General features: G+C 36.9%; 1 protein-coding gene across 9 annotated transcripts in view; it reads left to right on the top strand.

Moving 5' to 3' along the window:
• The window catches only part of LOC127864612 (zinc finger protein 436-like), a 76,947-nt gene that overhangs the window by 10,530 nt on the left and 47,675 nt on the right, over nt 1-18,742 (top strand). For 3 of the 9 annotated variants that reach the window (XM_052404392.1, XM_052404394.1, XM_052404396.1), the window contains 3 exons: nt 14,248-14,444; nt 17,136-17,292; nt 17,543-18,265. In XM_052404392.1, the coding sequence (XP_052260352.1) occupies nt 14,355-14,444; nt 17,136-17,292; nt 17,543-18,265 (970 nt within the window). In that variant the 5' untranslated portion in view covers nt 14,248-14,354. Of the gene's footprint in view, nt 1-8,781; nt 9,282-10,701; nt 11,094-14,247; nt 14,445-17,135; nt 17,293-17,542; nt 18,266-18,742 lie in introns of those variants that run through there. The other 6 variants (XM_052404397.1, XM_052404391.1, XM_052404398.1 and 3 more) reach the window with 6 other exon arrangements.

The following is an 18,742-nucleotide window of genomic DNA, read 5'->3' on the forward strand; positions in this document are numbered from 1 at the left end:
ATATCTGTTCATATTAGCCCCTTTCAGTCATATTCGCGAATATGAGTCATATACAGTACACTCCACGCGTTTTCCCCAATTTCCCTCGCTACTCCTCGGGGATTGACCTGGAGGGAGATTAAGAAAATCCCGCGATACGCGGCGTTTGCATGATTTTGGACGCGGCGATTAACAATCGGCAAAACTGATAAGCCGACGCGGCGACCCTCGGCGTTGGCAACGCGGTGGGAAACTCCATGTTTTACGAGATAACGATCAATTTAATTTTGTTTGACTTCCTGATTTTCAAATAAAATTACATTTATTACAAGTACATACATGTACATGTAGTATAATATTTACAATTAAAAACACCCAACCAAGATAGATGGATCCCGACGTGGTTGTAGAAGTAGTTGTTGTTGTATAGAAAACTCCTTGATTTACGACAAACAAAACGTCGTCTTTTAACTAATACTTACCAATTAATATAATCACAGTTTGCAACATTGTTTTTATTTTGATAATTTAATCCAAAGTTTTCATGTTAGCAGGTGATTTTCTATACTGAACATGTAAACAAATGACCAAGGACCTTAAAAATCTCGCAAATCTGTGTGAATTGACAGTTTGACGTAATCAAAGAAAAGCCGCTTCCTGTCTAAAGGCATAACTTACTCAAGTAAACACGTTCAACGAATGCATAAGGAATTGTTTTAATTGTCGGAACAAAGTCAATTCTCTGCTCGCTAATGCATTTATTTTCTCTTTGTAGGTAGGTTATTCCATTGATTGCTAAAAGAAGGTGGTAACTATTGAGTTGATAGTTGCATTTAATATTCACAGTTGTATTCTTGTTGCGTCGACATTCAAAATAATGTTTACCAGTAATTATGGACCAAATCGGCAGAGTGACATTCACACATGTTAATCCCTTTTGTCAAAACACCGCAGACAGCAGTCTGCACAATAGGTCAGTAGACAAGCTTTGCGTGTTTTCATAACGTCAAACACTTAAAATCCAGTTCCGCCCAGATGTCTTCTTTAATCAGTTTACAGTACAATTACTGTTAAAATAATTACTCTACTAAAATACCGTAACGATAAAGATTCGGTGTGTATCATGTGAAATTATTTTGGAGGAAATATCAACTTATTCGCGATATAATTTTGTTAAAAAAATTCCAAAGAAACTTTTAACCGAAACCAACAAAATTCAATGTTCTCTGCACTACAAAGTTTGTATAAAAAAATCAATACACGCACGCTTTGCAGGAGTATACCTTGACCTTGTACATTGCAGCATAATTTTCGCGCGCTTTTGTTGGGAAATATACATTATGACTGTATATTGGAAGCATTTGTAAACGTCGTGTTAACATTAAAAATCGTAGTGTGTTTCGGATTACGAAATTTTACGGAACATTTATTCTTGTGTTATATGTGTTATGATTTAAATATTAATTTGTCAAATGTCTTATATTCATTCATATTGCATTTACCGACTAGGCTAAAGTAAAACATGCCGCGGGAATTAGCGAACGTGGCGTAGCGCAGAGCGTTTTATAGAGTTCACCTCACTCTCCAACGCCGCGTGAACACTCGCTAGCAGAAAAAACCCGCGGAGAGAGCGCGTTTTTTTGGGAAAACGCCTGGAGTGTACTGTACACACTTTAGTTGTACTGGTTGATTTCCAGTGATTTCCCATTAAAAAAAAGAACTCAATCTACTATTTATACCCCCACAAATGAAGTTTAGGGGGTATAATATATAGGAGTGAACTTGTCTGTTGGTCGGTAGGTCTGTCTGTCGGTCCGTATTAAGTGTCCGCTATCTAATTCAAGTACTTTTCATCCGATCTTCACCAAACTTGGTCAGAAGTTATATCTACATGATGTCTAGGCCAAGTTCGAACATGGGCCTTGCCAGGTCAAAAACTAGGTCACTTAGTGCGTTTTAAACATTCAGCATGTTGTCCGCTCTCTAATTTATGTAGTTTTTATCCGATCTTCACCAAACTTGGTCAGAAGTTGTAACTATATGAGGCCAAGTTCGAACATGGGCCTTGCTGGGTCAAAAACTAGGTCACGGGGTCACTTAGTGCGTTTTTTAACATTCAGCATGGTGTCTCTTCTCTTATTCAAGTAGTTTTCATCCGATCTTCACCAAACTCGGTCAGAAGTTTTATCTAGATGATCTAAAGGCCAAGTTCGAACATGGGCCATGCCAGATCAAAAACTAGGTCACATGGTCACTTAGTACGTTTTACACATTGATCATGGTGTCCGCTCTTTATATCAAGTAGTTTAAATCCGATCTTCACCACATTTGGTCAGAAGTTGTAACTAGATGATGTGTAGGTCAAGTTCGAACATGGGCCATGCCGGGTCAAAAACTAGGTCACGGGATCACTTAGTGTGTTTTAAACCTCACCATATTGTCTGCTCTCTAATTCAAGTAGTTTTTATCTAATATTCACCAAAATTGGTCAGAAGTTGTATCTTGATAATGTCTAGGGTAAGTTTGAATATAGGTCATGCCGGGTCAAAAACAAGGTCACGGGGTCACTTTGTGCGTTTTAAACATCACAATGTTGTCCGCTCTCTAATTCAAGTAGTTTTCATCCAATCTTCACCAAACTTGGTCAGAAGTTGTATCTAGATGATGTCTAGGTCATGTTTGAATATGGGTCATGCCGGGTCAAAAACTAGGTCACAGGGTATCTTAGTGCATTTTAAACCGCACCATGTTGTCCGCTCTCTAATTCAAGTAGTTTTCATCTAATCCTCACCAAACTTGGTCACAAGTTTTATCTAAATGATCTCTAGGACAAGTTTGAACATGGGCCTAGCCTAAAACTAGGTCACGGGCTCACTTTGTGCGTTTTTTAACATTCAGCATGGTGTCCGCTCTCTACATGTAATTCAAGTAGTTTACATCCGATCTTCACCAAACTTGGTGAGAAGTTTTATGGAGATGATCTTAAGGCCAAGTTAGAACATAGGCCTTTCTGAGTCAAAAACTAGTACAAGGGGTCACTTAGTGCGTTTTAAAAATTGAGCATGGTGTCCGCTGATTTTTGTGAAGACAACATGCAAAATATTATGTGTCAATGCGGCATGTGGGGGTATTCGTCAGGTCTGTGACAAAGCTCTAGTTCAACTATTTTTCATCCAATCTTCACCAAACTTGGTCAGAAGTTGTATCTAGATGATGTCTAGGTCAAGTTTGAATATGGGTCATGCCGGGTAAAAAACTAGGTCACAGGGTATCTTAGTGCGTTTTAAACCTCACCATGTTGTCTGCTCTCTAATTCAAGTAGTTTTCATCCAATCCTCACCAAACTTGGTCACAAGTTTTATCTAAATGATCTTTAGGACAAGTTTGAACATGGGCCATTCCGGGCCTCAAACTAGGTCACGGGGTAACTTAGTGCGTTTTTTAACATTCAGCATGGTGTCCTCTCTCCAATTCAAGTAGTTTACATCCGATATTTACCAAACTTGGTCAGAAGTTTTATGGATATGATGTTAAGGCCAAGTTAAAATATGGGCCTTTCTGGGTCAAAAACTAGGTCAAGGGGTCACTTAGTGTGTTTTAAAAATTGAGCGTGGTGTCCGCTGTTTTTTGTGAAGACGACATGCAAAAAATTTTGTGCCAATGCGGCATGTGGGGGTATTTGTCATGTCTGTGACAAAGCTCTAGTTTCTCAATGAAAACATTTGCATTTTTATTGAAGTCAGTTGCAATTAGGTCTGGTCAGTCTCACTTCATAAGAAAGCTATCAGTGTTGTTTTTGTTTAAAGTCTGTAAACGGCTCCATTCCCAATAGAAAAAAGTATAAATTTTTCCCAAATAAAGGTTTTTGCCAGAAATTGTGAAGTGGCCCTGCCCTCCTCACTTTGTGAAAAAATTAGTCGCGAACTTGTAAAAATTGTGAACAAATGAGTCAAACTTCCAAAAGTTGTGAAAAAAAAGAGTCTCAAACTTGTACATGTAAGAATTGTAAAATTCAATTTGTTAAGAATGTGTATAGTAAAAGCATGTTTAATACTTGCATCATATTAAAATGTCTTTAAATAATGCATTAAAATATTATTTTCATTGATTTGACACTTTTTTCAACAAATAATCACTTACAACAATATTCTGGCTGGTAAACTCTATCTAAAACCATAGAAAAGCCTTACTACTGTCAATATCTTGTCTTGCTTATGTACATGTAAAATATTAAATCAAATTTTAGTTTTGAATTGTTAAATGGCCATTTTTGACAGTTTTACAGTTTAAAGCCCAAAAAGTCAAATTTTCACAGTTGAAAATGGCCGTTTTTGTCAAGTATAGTGGCCTTACTAGATTTGTGAAATGTTCGTGTCTAAATTGTGAAATGGCCGTTCACGAAAAAAAGCCCTAAAATACATGTAGGACCTAAAAATACCCAATTGAAGGTTTCAAAAAAAGAATATTGTTCAATACAGTTCTCAAGAGTCCTGAGCCATTGTCCTTTTTTTAGCTCATCATTCTATTTTTTGACAAAAAATTATGAGCATTGTCATCACCTGAGTGTCGGCGTCTGTGTCGGCATCCGGTTAAGTTTTGTGTTTAGGTCCACTTTTCTCATAAAGTATCAAAGCTATTGCATTCAAACATTGCACACTTACTTACTATCATGAGGGGACTGGGCAGGCAAAGTAAGATAACCCTGGCTGGCCTTTTGACAGAATTATGTGCCCTTTTTATGCTCCCCCAAAATGTATTTTGGGGGGAGCATATAGTCGCCGCTTCGTCTGTCCGTGTGTGCGTCTGTCTGTCTGTATGTGCTCAATTTTTGTCGGGGCTATTTCTCAGCAACTAATGACCAGAATTCAAACTTTATGGGAAGCTTCACTTCCAAAAGGAGATGTGCATATTATCAGCGGGTTCTGGTCGGATGATTTTTCACAGAGTTATGGCCCTTTAAAAATTTAGAAATTTTCCATTAACTGTACATATAGTGCTATTCTTGTCCGGGCTATTTCTCAGCAACTAATGACCAGAATTCAATGAAACTTTATGGGAAGCTTCACTACCAAGAGGAGATGTGCATATTATCAGCGGGTTCTGGTCGGATGGTTTTTTACAGAGTTATGGCCCTTTGAAATTTTCTTAAAAAAAATATTCTTGTCCCCCCAACTACTGTGCCCTCAAGATGTTTCCTTTTATCTGAATATATTGTGCAATATTGTGACAAAAAAACCTTTGGGGAGCATCACCCATCTCCGACGGTTTCTTGTTATACTTAGAAAATGGAAAATTTGGTTAAGTTTTGTGTTTACGTCCACTTTATTCCTAAAGTATCAAAGCTATTGCTTTCATACTTGCAACAATTACTAACTATCATAAGGGGACTGTGCAGGCAAAGTAATGTAACTCTGACTGGCATTTTCACAGAATTATGCCACACCCATTTTTGGGTCACAAGGTCAAAGGTCAAGGTCGCTGTGACCTCTAAAAAAAAATAATCTGACAAGCTTTCATTTATTCAAAACTGCACCCGCAGCCGAGCGTGCCACCTGTTATGCAGTGCTCTTGTTTTTGAAATTTTGAAAGACTGTCCAACCATTCCATCAGGGCTGTCACGATTCACCGGTATATAGGTATATCGCGGTGCATGTCGTGAAAAATCGCACCGCGGTACAGCGTTGCCGCACCGCTTTTTTTAATATTATTATATTAGCACAGATATAAATACATAACATAATTATTTTGATATAGATATCGTTTTGAAAACTGTGGAAGCGATTCAAAAGGGCTAAATAAATAATCCGTTAATATCCAGGTCAAGCAAGCGCTTCCACCTGTAGATGTTTAACTTTCACGTTTAAAATACGGCGATGTATGGGTCCGTACCTATTTTGGAATACCGATTTCCTTTGCAAATAAGTTCATAATTATCCAAAAGATGTTTATACTATTTCTTATTTTTAACCAGGTTTTCCGAAGGAAAAAACTGGTTATTAGATTGGCGAATGTGGGCGGGCTGGCTGGCGGGCTGGCTGGCTGGCGGGCGGGCGGAACAAGCTTGTCCGGGCCATAACTATGTCGTTCATTGTCAGATTTTAAAATCATTTGGCACATTTGTTCACCATCATTGGACGGTGTGTCGCGCGAAATAATTACGTCGATATCTCCAAGGTCAAGGTCACACTTTGAGTTCAAAGGTCAAAAATGGCCATAAATGAGCTTGTCCTGGCCATTTCTATGTCATTCATTGTGAGATTTTAAAATCATTTGGCACATTTGTTCACCATCATGGGACGGTGTGTTGCACGAAAGAATCACTTCAATATCTCCAATGTCAAGGTCGCCACAACTAAAAATAGATTTAAAAAAAAAAAAAAACTTACAAAGGGGGTTAATTTTGTTTGTTCATTTCAAAAGTTCAGTTTGAGTTTTCTCCCTTTATCAGATTTTTTTTTCACAATGAAAACCTGGTTTTGTGACAATTTTGTCCCTTGTCTTTCCTTAGTATATCGAAAGTTCAAAGCATGGCACTTCCAAATCATGTTATCTTAAGATTCTGAATAAGTCGAGGAAGAGTCAGAACGCTACGGATTTTCAATACTGGGCCCGCTGACTCCGCATTTTAAACATGCCCTTGAAGCGTTTGATTTCAGGGCCCTCAATCTATCAAATCTGCTGCCGAATTTCGGCGGCAGTCCCCCACCTGAAAAGTATACTTTTTTCCCTTTTTGATGGGAAAAATTCCCCCTAAAAAAATAAATAAAAAAATAAAAAATTTTTTTTTTTTTTTTAATAGAAAGATGTGTCTCATGATTATTATATCTCAATTCTATTTTAATTAAATCTTTTCAAATATACTAAATTATGAAAAATGCAATGAATATAGTGCAAACATGTACAAATGAAATAATGAAAGAGTAAGTAAAAAAATCCCCCAAAAAGGGAAACGCCGCGAAAATTCCCCCTTCTAAGGGCTGCGGACCCCTTCCCCCAAAGTAGTGTGAGGGCCCTGGATTTACTTAGATCGTTGTCACAGCTAGTGTAAACAACATGGCGGACATTTTAGAAAAAGACGCGAATAACAATAACAATGACTACTTCTATCAAGTTTATGTCAGTTTCTAGTCATACTATGATACCAGTGTTTTCTGATTATTGAGTTAAATAAAGTTTGTAAAACTTGTTAATCTGCTGTTTTCTTCACAGATACATATTCTGTAAAATATCGCGGTATGTACCGCGATACAGTTTTGCCGTACCACGATATACCGCGGTACGCTCACGGCGTATCGTGAGAGCCCTACATTCCATCCAAGAATTCTCCCCCCCCCCCCCCCCCCCCCCCCGAAAAAAAAAATTGTATGCCCCCAGTAGGGTGGCATATAGCAGTTGAACTGTCCGTCAGTCCGTCAGTCTGTTCGAAAACTTTAACATTGACCATAACTTTTGAAATATTAAAGATATACTTGATATTTGGCATGCATGTGTATCTCATGGAGCTGCAAATTTTGAGTGGTGAAAGGTCAAGGTCATCCTTCAAGGTCAAAGGTCAAAAAACAAATCCAAGGGAAGTAACAAGCTTTAAAGGGAGATAATTTCTATTTATCATTTGGCAGGTACAGATCATTTTTACAAGGGAAGTTATATTTTTTAAAGGTATATAATGAAAAAAACAACAAAAAAACTCCTATTTGTTTATTGTACTAATGCGGATTATATTCAGTTGCTGGGGTATTTCGATCCTTTTTACTCTTGTAAAAATCAGCACTGAACGTTCGGTCAGATGAGAGCCGACCAAGCATTTCTAAGAGTTCGAGAAGTGTTTTCTTGTAGTTTCAGCGTTTTTTTTCACCTGTTTGGGAACAGGTCCTGTCCCCTAGAAATTGGGAATTTTTGAGTCGCGAAATCCTTCAAATTGGGAATTTTCGCGTCGTGAAATCCATCAAATTGGGAAATATCAAAAATCATACAAATACATCAACTGGAATCTATATTATGTAGTAAACAATGCTTTTATACACTATCAATGGCATTCTGGGATAGGGTAGATCATAAGTCTGTATAACAAATACCAGTTTATTTAAAAAAAAATTAAGAACTGGTTTTCCTGATAGAATTAATGGGTATTGCCGCAATATAAGTGAAAATTGTTTAAAATGGCATAAAGCCCATTTGAAAAATTACTTTGTGCAGCAATTTGAGATAACTTGTCTAAATTAAAAGGACCAGCAGATGACCATTGTTATAATGGAAAACAGAAATTTAGGTGTCTAAATTTATGCTTAGCTGATTTCGTTTTGTTCACTTTCTTCAAGTAGTATTTTGAATTGTGACTCATTTTCCGGCTATTTATATAAAAACCACGATACGAGTGTGCAAAATCGTCGGAAGTAGTTGACTTTTAAACGTCGCCGCGAGTATTTGAAGAGTAAAACAAGATTTCGGATTTCCATATTTGGGTTTGTTTACTACATAAAGACGTCGCTACGAATAAAACCAAAACCCGGGAAAATATTTTGTCAAAGTTGGCATTTCTAAATATCTATCATTCTTTTCGGATAAGGGTTTTATTTTGTATATTGAATCTGTATTTAACAAGAACGTTCAATAAACAACTGTCACGAACATGTGAAACATTGTTATCGAAGCGTACAAAACAAGGTCAATTTTACTACTATTGCCTTATTTGGTTGACTGTTTCCCCGCCAGCATTCAATAATGCTGCATTATGTATGCCGGCCGGGGAACAGTCAACTTGGTAACTAGGTGGCTCCACCTATCGGAGGTTGCGTCGGCCTCATTCTAAAACAACAACAACAACTACAACAACAACCGTATCCTTTTCATACTTGTTTACTAACTTTTGAAGTTGTTTTGAGACAAAAAAGATTTGGGATTTTCGAATCGATACGAGGCCGTTTTTAGATGGGCGCTTTAGCGACCGTCTAATGTGCTTGATGTAAAATTCAGGTCGATACGGCCTGGGTATGATTAGCCCAATTCCCGCTTACACTACGCGCGAAGAAAGAGTTGTATAATTTATGCAAGAGGTTTGAGTTCTCCAATTATGTTTATTAACAAATGGAAACATTATATTAATATCGTGTTAAATGCAATAGTTTCGAATGGTGTTTTATAGAAAAGAATAAAGAAAAACAATGATCGTATTGCACGTGTCGCGGAGGAGATTGTTTATGAATGATTAAAATAGTCCACTTTCTACTGCGTCTGCGTGACGTAGTATTTTCGCTCATCTCATTCACAAATCTGAGGCTGGCGATAAACAAAGGGGAGTCCGGGTGAGAATTACGCACTAGTATAAGGTTACGCTTGTTTATATTCACAGGTCTCAATTAATAAGACGTTGACCACGAGTTCAACAATTATTACAGGGATACGATAGACAACATAAAAATGATTCATTATCGCTGAAACTGTTAAAAAACATTTAAATATAACAAGAATATTCTCTAAAAAATGTAGTCTTGCTGTTTTGAAATAAGGTTTGGAATTTTGGTTTCTAAATAACTTAATTAAAAACAAAAGTTTAATTATAGTGTTTTTTACTTTTAGTCGCATATTTACCGCATTATAATGTGTATTATAATAGGCAAACCATACATTAGTAAAATTCAATCTGCCTTCGCACATAGAACGAATGGGTCAATTAGGTGCTGCGTTTCCTTTGCTTACTTCAGTTAGAGGTCAATTCTTTACGTAAAAGCAATCACAAGGCCCCGGCTTCAGAGGAATTGCGGAGCGTTCTTACATAATTAAAGTCGTAGTCGCATGGTATTTGCGTTTAGCGTCCTATTTGGTCACGTGGTTCTTTTTCGCGGGTGTTTTGGCATTCATGATATGAGGCTATTAATAGATGCGCCTGTCGATAAACAAAGGAAAGTTTACGGGCGATAACATCGCAATAGGTTACGCTCTAACATACAACTCAATGACGTAGTACAGGTCGTAAATTGAGAGATTTGGGAAAAAGTTGACGCTTATTTATATTCTCAATTTATAAAACGTTGAACATAAGTTCAACAATAACTTCAGCGATACGATAGACTAAAACAAATCATAATCGCTTAACCCGAATATAACAAATAATTTATAATAATAATACGAATGACCTGTTTCATAACCTCGTTGAAGCTACTACATCGGGTATTTCTGGAAAGCGTTCTTGGTTCTCAACACATAGCGGCGATCTTTTGTATTTACGGGTGCTAGCAACGCAATAGTAGAAGCTTAGTAGAAGGTTTAGCTTGTTTATATTCACAGTTCTCAATACATTGACAGTTGGATATGAGTTCATCAATTACTCAGGCATACTATAGGCAACCTCGAAAATGCTTTATAATCGCTAAAACCGAAAACAACTAAATATATTATATTAAATATATTTATAACAATTTTAAAAATGTAGTCGGCGTATACGCCGACTTTGAAATAAAGTTAGCAATTTACTTTTCTAAATAATTGAATACAATTAAACAAAAGTTAAACTATTGTGTTGTGTTTTTCACTTGTAAGCTGCATATTCACCGCATGAAATGTGTGTTAGCATTGTCAAACCACACATTAGTGTGAGTAAATAAAAAAATATACTACGGGAGAGCACTTCATATGTGTCCTCATATGCCTTGTTATGAGTATCTTTCTTCATTATCGAAATATATCGTATGTTTATATTTGATTTAAACGCAGTTTTCTTTCGTCACATTTAAATCACACGTCAATAGCGCCGTCATGCGAAAATGGGTCTTATGCGTTTCGGCAAGCGTTTGTTAAACCCAACATGTGCTCTTGCGCAGTCAGGCCATAGGCGACGCTGTTCGCTTTAAAATCACTCAATATGTTATGTTTCTCCTTACCAGAAGGAGGGATAGCTGAGTGGGCTATTTATATGATGGGCGCATATGGAATAAGACCCATTTTCGCATGACGAGGGTCATTACAAATCTCATTGCGAATTGAAAATCCCACATTTAAAAACAATGCTTTTTGATACAAAATTGAATTCAAAATAGCAAACTTGTTAATAATGGCAGCCTATCGACGCATTAAGGAATGATTTCCAGACGTGCTGACCAAGTACGGCAAACATTGTGGTATGATAATTAAACGATTTTCTCTTATCGTGACACTATACTATTTCGCTAATGATTGTTTTCTCATCTTGGAGGCGAAATTGAAATTCTGCGAGATGGATTGTAACGCGTAATTGTAACAGGGCCACAATTTGTGTCGTTTGAGCATACAGAGAGTAGTCCGGAATTCCTTACACTGAACAGTGCTACATCCTTTGAATTGAGCACATACGCAGTGATGTAGCAAAAATTTAGAGGTTGTATCTCGAATCAGCTTATTAAATATTCGAAAATATTCATGCGTGTCTGTTGGCGTTATGTTAAAGTCACTAAGATGAAAACTGAAACAGCTTCGCCTAAAAGCGCATTAGTGCTCTATACCTATGTTTATGTTAGCGTTGTTGACACCGTGTGAACTGCTCGGGTAACAAGTAAAGCATAAACAGCAATGTTTATATACTTTTATTCCTCCATATACAAGATACGAAGATTATTGTATATTTTGAATTTGTATATGGTGTCAAAAATCAAAAGTTTTGTACACGGAACTTTCATTATGAATTTATATTCTTGGTGAGATAGTCATTTGATATTAGAAAAAATATTCCTTTAATATGATGGTGACTGCAAATTTTCTTTATATTAAGTTCTCATTACCATTTTCATCATACTTTCTTTGCTTTCAGAACTTCCAAAAAAGCATGCTGTTTTTATTTTGTCTTAGTTATTTCTATGAAATAATAAGGATGATAAAAAGTGCACACAAAACTCGACCCGTGCGCTATGACACACACTTTTTAAAGTTGAATGGCGTGTGTTCATTTCAAACTTGCGATTGATTTTGAAAAATGAATTGCGTGTTAAATTATGCAATAGCGAACATCTTCAGTGCCTTCAGCGCTTTGATTATATAAACTATTTGGGATAAGACCGTTTTCTAAATTGGGAAGGGTCCGTCGGCGATTTTGGGACCAGGTCCGGTTCCGATTGGGAACAGGGCTGTTTACTGGACCCGTTCAAAGAAGGAAAAAAAACGCTGAGTTTATGTTGGCAAGTAGCTGTTCGTGGTCATTTCTCGTTAGAGGCAATCTTTCTCAACAAAATGGAACATAGTTATGAAAATCGACCGCCATTTAGGCACTTAATGGCTTAAAAATGTTGATGTAGATGATTTTCCTGTGTCAAGAGATACCTACCTTGTGTGTATATATATATATATATATATATATATATATATATATATATATATATATATATATATATATATATATATATATTATATCAGAAATTTTGTTTGGTCAAAACGATGAAAAATGTTGTTTTATGACATATTAATAGCAGTTTGGCAACAGTAGTCATTTTAATTGGAAGGTAAACAATATTCACTAAGTAAAATGTTATGCTATATTATATATATTTTTAGCGAGGCTGTTTTCGGAGAAAACCCGAGCTATTGTCATAGCCAGCTCGCTGTCCGCCGTAGGCGTCATGCTAAAACCTTAACATTGGCCATAACTTTTTAAATATTGAAGATAGCAACTTGATATTTGGCATGCATGTGTATCTCAGGGAGCTGCACATTTTGAGTGGTAAAATTTCAAGGTGAACATCATCATTTAAGGTCTAGGGTCGAAAAAAACAAAGTCAAGGGAAGTAATAAGCTTTAAATGGACATAGTTATCTGACCTGCCCATGTATATATTTTTGTTAAATAAATCAAAGCGGCGCAGTAGGCGGCATTGTGTTTCTGACAAACACATTGTGGTAAAAGGTCAAGGTCTAGGTCATCCTGTACGGTCTACGGTAAAAATACAAATTTAAGGGAAGTAATAAGCCTTAAAGGGAGATAATTATTCAATATTGAACATAGCCACTTTATATATCAGGGGTGTCAAAGTTCAGGATTATTCCTGAAATCAGGATTTAGGCCCTCAAAAACTGTATTTATATTGATAAAAATTAGAGGATTTTTGTTCTGGTATTTAAAGATTTTTGTCACAAAATGTCATTTTAAACTTAAATTATTTTAATTTGACATATTGTTTGCATAGTTATTATATTTAAATTAATTATTTACCCTCTTGGCACTGGCACTGCCCTCACACTACTTTGGGGGAAGGGGTCCGCAGCCCTTAGGAGGGGGAATTTTCGCGGTGTTTCCCTTTTTGGGGGAATTTTTTACTTACTCTCTCATTATTTCATTTGTACATGTTTGCACTATATTCATTGCATTTTTCATAATTTAGTTTGTTTAAAAAGATTAAATTGAAATAGAATTGAGATATAATAATCATAAGACACATCTTTCTATTAAAAAAAATAAAAAAAATTTTTTTTTTTTGAGGGGGGGGGGATTTTTTTCCCCCAAAAGGGGAAAAAAGTATACTTTTCAGCTGGAGGATTTGATAGATTGAGGGCCCTGACTGGCCCCCCACATGTAAGGCTTATTTTCAGGATTTTAGATTTTAGGCATTTAATACCCCTGATATATTTGACATGCACATGTACCTCATGGAGCTGCTAATTTTGAGTGGTGAATCTACAGTCACGGTAGTGGCTTTTAATTATTTGCTACTAAAAATAGAGATTTAATACAGACAATTATTTTAAAGGGAAGTAATTTATATAATTATAAATCTCATATTTTATATTTCCTTACCAAGAATTGAAGTTCTTTTCACATTTGCTGTACAGATTTATTACTTAGATTATTTATAACCCAAATGATTGATTTGTCAAATGTTTTTTTAATGATATAATTATCATTTCTTTGATGTTCATTACAAATGTACATACCTGTGGACTTATGTCCATAGATACATGATCAACTCTGGCTATGATCTCTTTTAAACCACAGGCCTTGGTTGTCATTGATGTCTGACATGGTCATAATTGACTGTGAGACCCTCCCCCCCCCCCTCATTGGATTGGACAAAATTCAAGGGAAGTAATAACCTTTCAAGGGAGATGATTTCTATACCTGCCAAATGATAAATAGAAATTTCATTTCAATGCGGCGCAGTAGAGCATTCTGTTTCTGACAAACACATCTCTTGTTGGGTCACAAGGTCAAAGGTCAAGGTCACTGTGACCTCTAAAAAAAATCAAAAAAATCTGACAAGCTTTGGCAGCCGAGCATGGCACCCGTTATGCGGTGCTCTTGTTTTATTTTCAGATTACCAACATAAAATTTGAAGAAACACTCACCTTAACACCATCCGGCTCATACATAACATCATATAATATTTAACTCTAACATCTGAGCACAACCAACATTCCAAGATGGCAACACCCGACATGGACGTCATCAAAGAGGTGCCAGGCTATCGCATTATACTGAAGGCCGTTCTAAAGTCTCAGATTCAGCAACTGGTATGTTTGCGAAATCTTTTGTCTATGGGTAAAGAAAGATCACATTTTTATGCCCCCCTTCGAAGAAGAGGGGGTATATTGTTTTGCACATGTCGGTCAGTCCGTCCACCAGATGATTTCCGGATGATAACTCAAGAATGCTTAGGCCTAGGATCATGAAACTTCATAGGTACATTGATCATGACTGGCAGATGACCCCTATTGATTTTTAGGTCACTACGTCAAAGGTCAAGGTCACAGGGACTCGAAATAGTAAAATGGTTTCCGGATGATAACTCAAGAATGCTTAGGCCTAGGATCATAAAACTTCATAGGTACAGTACACTCCACGTGTTTTCCCCAATTTCCCTCCATACGCCGCGTGCAGTAACGCCAAGGGAGATTAAGAACATTTCGCAATACGCTGCGTTTGCATGATTTGGGACGCCGCGTTGAATGATCGGCAAAATTGATAAGCTGACGCGGTGGCCCTCTACGTTGACAACGCGGGGAAACTCCGTGTATTACGAGATAACAATCAATTTAACTTTGTTTGACTTCCTGATTTTCAAATAAAATTACATTTATTACAAGTACATATATATATTTATTTATATATATATAATATACCATTAAAAAAAAACAACCAAGATAGATCGATCCCCATGTTGTTGTAGAAGTAGTTGTATAGAAAACTCGTTGATTTACGACAAACAAAACGTCGTCTTTAAACTGTCTTACCAATTAATATAATCACAGTTTGCAACATTTTTTTTATTTGGATAATTTAATCCTAAGTTTTCATGTAAGCAGGTGTTTTTTCTATACTGAACATGTAAACAAATGACCAAGGACCCTATTAAAAGTCTTAGAAATCTGTGTGAATTGACAGTTTGACGTTATCAAAGGAAAACCGCTTCCTGTCTGAATGCATAACTTACTCAAGTAAACACGTTCAACGAATGCATAAGGAATGGTTTTAATTGTCGGAACAAAGTCAATTCACTGCTCACTAAAGCATTTATTTTCTCTTTGTAGGTAGGTTATTCCATTTATTGCTAAAAGAAGGTGGTTACTATTGAGTTGAGAGTTGCATTAAATATTCACAGTTGTGTTCTAGTTGCGTCGACATTCAAAACAATGTTTACAAGTAATTATGGACCAAATCGGCAGAGTGACATTCACACATGTTAATCCCTTTTGTCAAAACAACACATAACGCCAAAACACTTTATCCAGTTCTGTCCAGATGTTCTCTTTAATCAGTATACTGTACAATAACTGTTTCAATAATTACTGTACTAAAATACCGTAACGATAAAGATATTTGAATTGAAATTAATTTTGAGGAAATGAAAAATTATTCGCGATATAATTGTGTTAAAAAATACCAAAGTAACTTTTAACCGAAATCAACAGAATTCAGTGCTCTCTACACTTCAAAGTTTGTATCAAAAAATCAATACACGCACGCTTTGCAGGAGTATTAACGCATAAACCTTGAACTTGTACATTGTAGCATATTTTTCGCGCGCTTTTGTCGGGAAATATACATATACATGATGACTGTATATTGGAAGCATTTGTAAAAGTCGTGTTAACATATAAAATTGGAAGCGTGTTTTGGATTACAAAACAATTATTCTCATTTGGAAATTAAACGGAACATTTATTCTGATGTTATATGTGTAATGAATTAAATATTAATTGGTCAAAATGCTTTACGTGTCGTATATTCATTCATATTGTCGACGTACCTGTGAATAAAAACATATATGAATTGTTTATACAATTATCTTTATTTTTATAAGCCACAGTATTTAAACAATTTTTAATGACAATGTTTTATTTTTTGGCATGCCCAGTAGCACACTGCTAATGCAGTGTTGCGCGGCGGTCGCTGATAAGAACAGAAATTGTCTGCATTTACCGACTAGGCTAAAGTAATACACGCCGCGGGTATAGTGAACTCGGGGGAACGCCGCGTTTTACCTTGCTTTCAAACTCCGCGTAAACACTGGCTAGCAGGAATAAAAACGCGGAGTGAGCGCGTTTTTTGGGGAAACCGCGTGGAGTGTACTGTTCATTGATCATGACTGGCAGATGACCCCTATTGATTTTATGGTCACTAGGTCAAAGGTAAAGGTCACAGTGACTCGAAATAGTGAAATGGTTTCCGGATGATAACTCAAGAATGCTTACGCCTAGGATCATGAAACTTCATAGGTACATTGATAATGACTGGCAGATGACCCCTATCAATTTTCAAGTCACTAGGTCAAAGGTCAAAGTCACAGTGACTTGAAACAGTAAAATGGTTTCCTGCTTACTCAAGAATAATTAGGCCTAGGATCATGAAACTTCATAGGTACATTGATCATGACAGGCAGATGACCCCTATTGATTTTCAGGTCACTAGGTCAAAGGTCAAGGTCACAGTGACAAAAAACGTATTCACACAATGGCTGCCACTACAACTGACAGTCCATATGGGGGGCATGCATGTTTTACAAACAGCCCTTGTTATTAATATTAATGATTATGTCTTAAATGTATGGCAAATCATTATACAAATTAAAATAGGAGCAGTTTGTTAGCATTTCATTGCAGTGGCTGAAAATGCTTTCATATGATCTACTAAGAAATTTGTTGTGAAACAATCATCTTTATTAGCTTGCAATCAGTGTTACCATTAAAAGTTCTTGTTTTCAGATTGAACAACTTGCAAGTGCCACCAACGAGGAGTCGATCATCCTTACAGCCAGTGTGGCTGATGGAACCCTGAGTCATCTCGGCTCAGACTCTGCCAAAGGCTTCCTGGAAGATCATGAAGACGTCAAGTCCCAGTTCCTCGGCTACTGCTTAAAAAGTAAGTATTGGCTGTGTTTTGATGATCCTTTTAAAAATAATTCTATTTGTGTGTCAAAGACTGATCAGTATTTCCTTCAATACTAATTATCTAAAATATAACCTGCACAACAGTGTAATCAATATATTTATTGGTCTGAAACTTTATTTGCTTTTTTCCAGAATGTCAATAGCTTCTTTTTGGAGATTCAATTTCATTTTCACTTACAATTAGTTTATATGAACCTTATACAATTTGTGTTTCTCGTCAGGCCACCACAAGAGGAAGCAAGAGCAAGAACAAAGGGATAGGGAGGAGGAAATGAGGAAGGCACAAGAGGCTGCAGCGGCTTCCTTAGCATTGCAGCAACAGCAAGCTCAATCCATTCAGTCCATGGGTAACATGCCGGGCTCCATGGGATACATGCCTCCGCGGGGACCAATGCCTCGCTTCCAGGCCACAGCACGATCACCGCGGCAACAGTTTCGGTCTCCAGGGGGAGGGTTGCGACATCAGCCATATCCAGTGACCCGCCCCATCCAAGCAGCAGCCTCTCCAGTCAGATCTCCAATGAAGTCACCCGCCAAGCTTGATGGCCAAACGATCAAGTTAGAGCCGGACGACGAAACCTCAAACCAAAGTGCAACTAGTCAGCCATCTTCACCATCATCTCATCAGAACATGAAATCTGAACCGGGAGCTGACGACGCAAACTCAGAATCATCCTCATCACACAACGAGCAGAATCAAGAAGGACTTTGCTTAGGAGCAGACTTGTCTAATTCAGTGTCAGGTGATAACATTGAACATGATCCGGACGTCAGTGTTAAACTGGAAGCAATATCTGATGCTGAAATGGACTTAGAAATCACTGGTGTAGAGCCTGGGAGACCTATGCAACCCCAGGATTGGGGCGCTAATGCCAGTGGAATGAACTTTGACCCAACTGGTGCTACTGGTTCCCAGGCAGACATGACGGGGCAGCAGGGATACAGTAAGTGCTATGTTTTCTTTTTACTTTACACCATTTTCCACGCTGTTGTATGATTTGGTTTATTTATCTCTTGAATTCTTAATGGGTAGTTTTTAAACTTTCATGTCAAAATGGTGTGTAAATTGTCAGATGAACGAATCTGTATGCATTTGAAAATTTCAGTCAGCTTGTCAATAATAGACCATGGCATAGCACAATTTAGTCCGTTGTTAGTTTTAACATATATATTTTTGCTTGATTGCATTGAAAGCCTTAGTCTTAATTAAATGTTATTGAGTCCGTGTCCCTGTTGAACCAGTACTTGGCGTTTTTGGGGTAGATTTAAACAACCATCCCTCAGTGCCCGTCATTAGTATCCAATTAATAAGCTAGCTGCAAAATTATCTGTCTGCATGTTGATTAAAATAATTAAATAGCTGAAGTGTGACTGTCCATGCAATGTTAGAGTAACATTTATGCATATGACTGTGTACCAGT

Source organism: Dreissena polymorpha, chromosome 1 (assembly GCF_020536995.1).
Source record: "Dreissena polymorpha isolate Duluth1 chromosome 1, UMN_Dpol_1.0, whole genome shotgun sequence".
Taxonomy (NCBI): Eukaryota; Metazoa; Mollusca; class Bivalvia; order Myida; family Dreissenidae; genus Dreissena; species Dreissena polymorpha.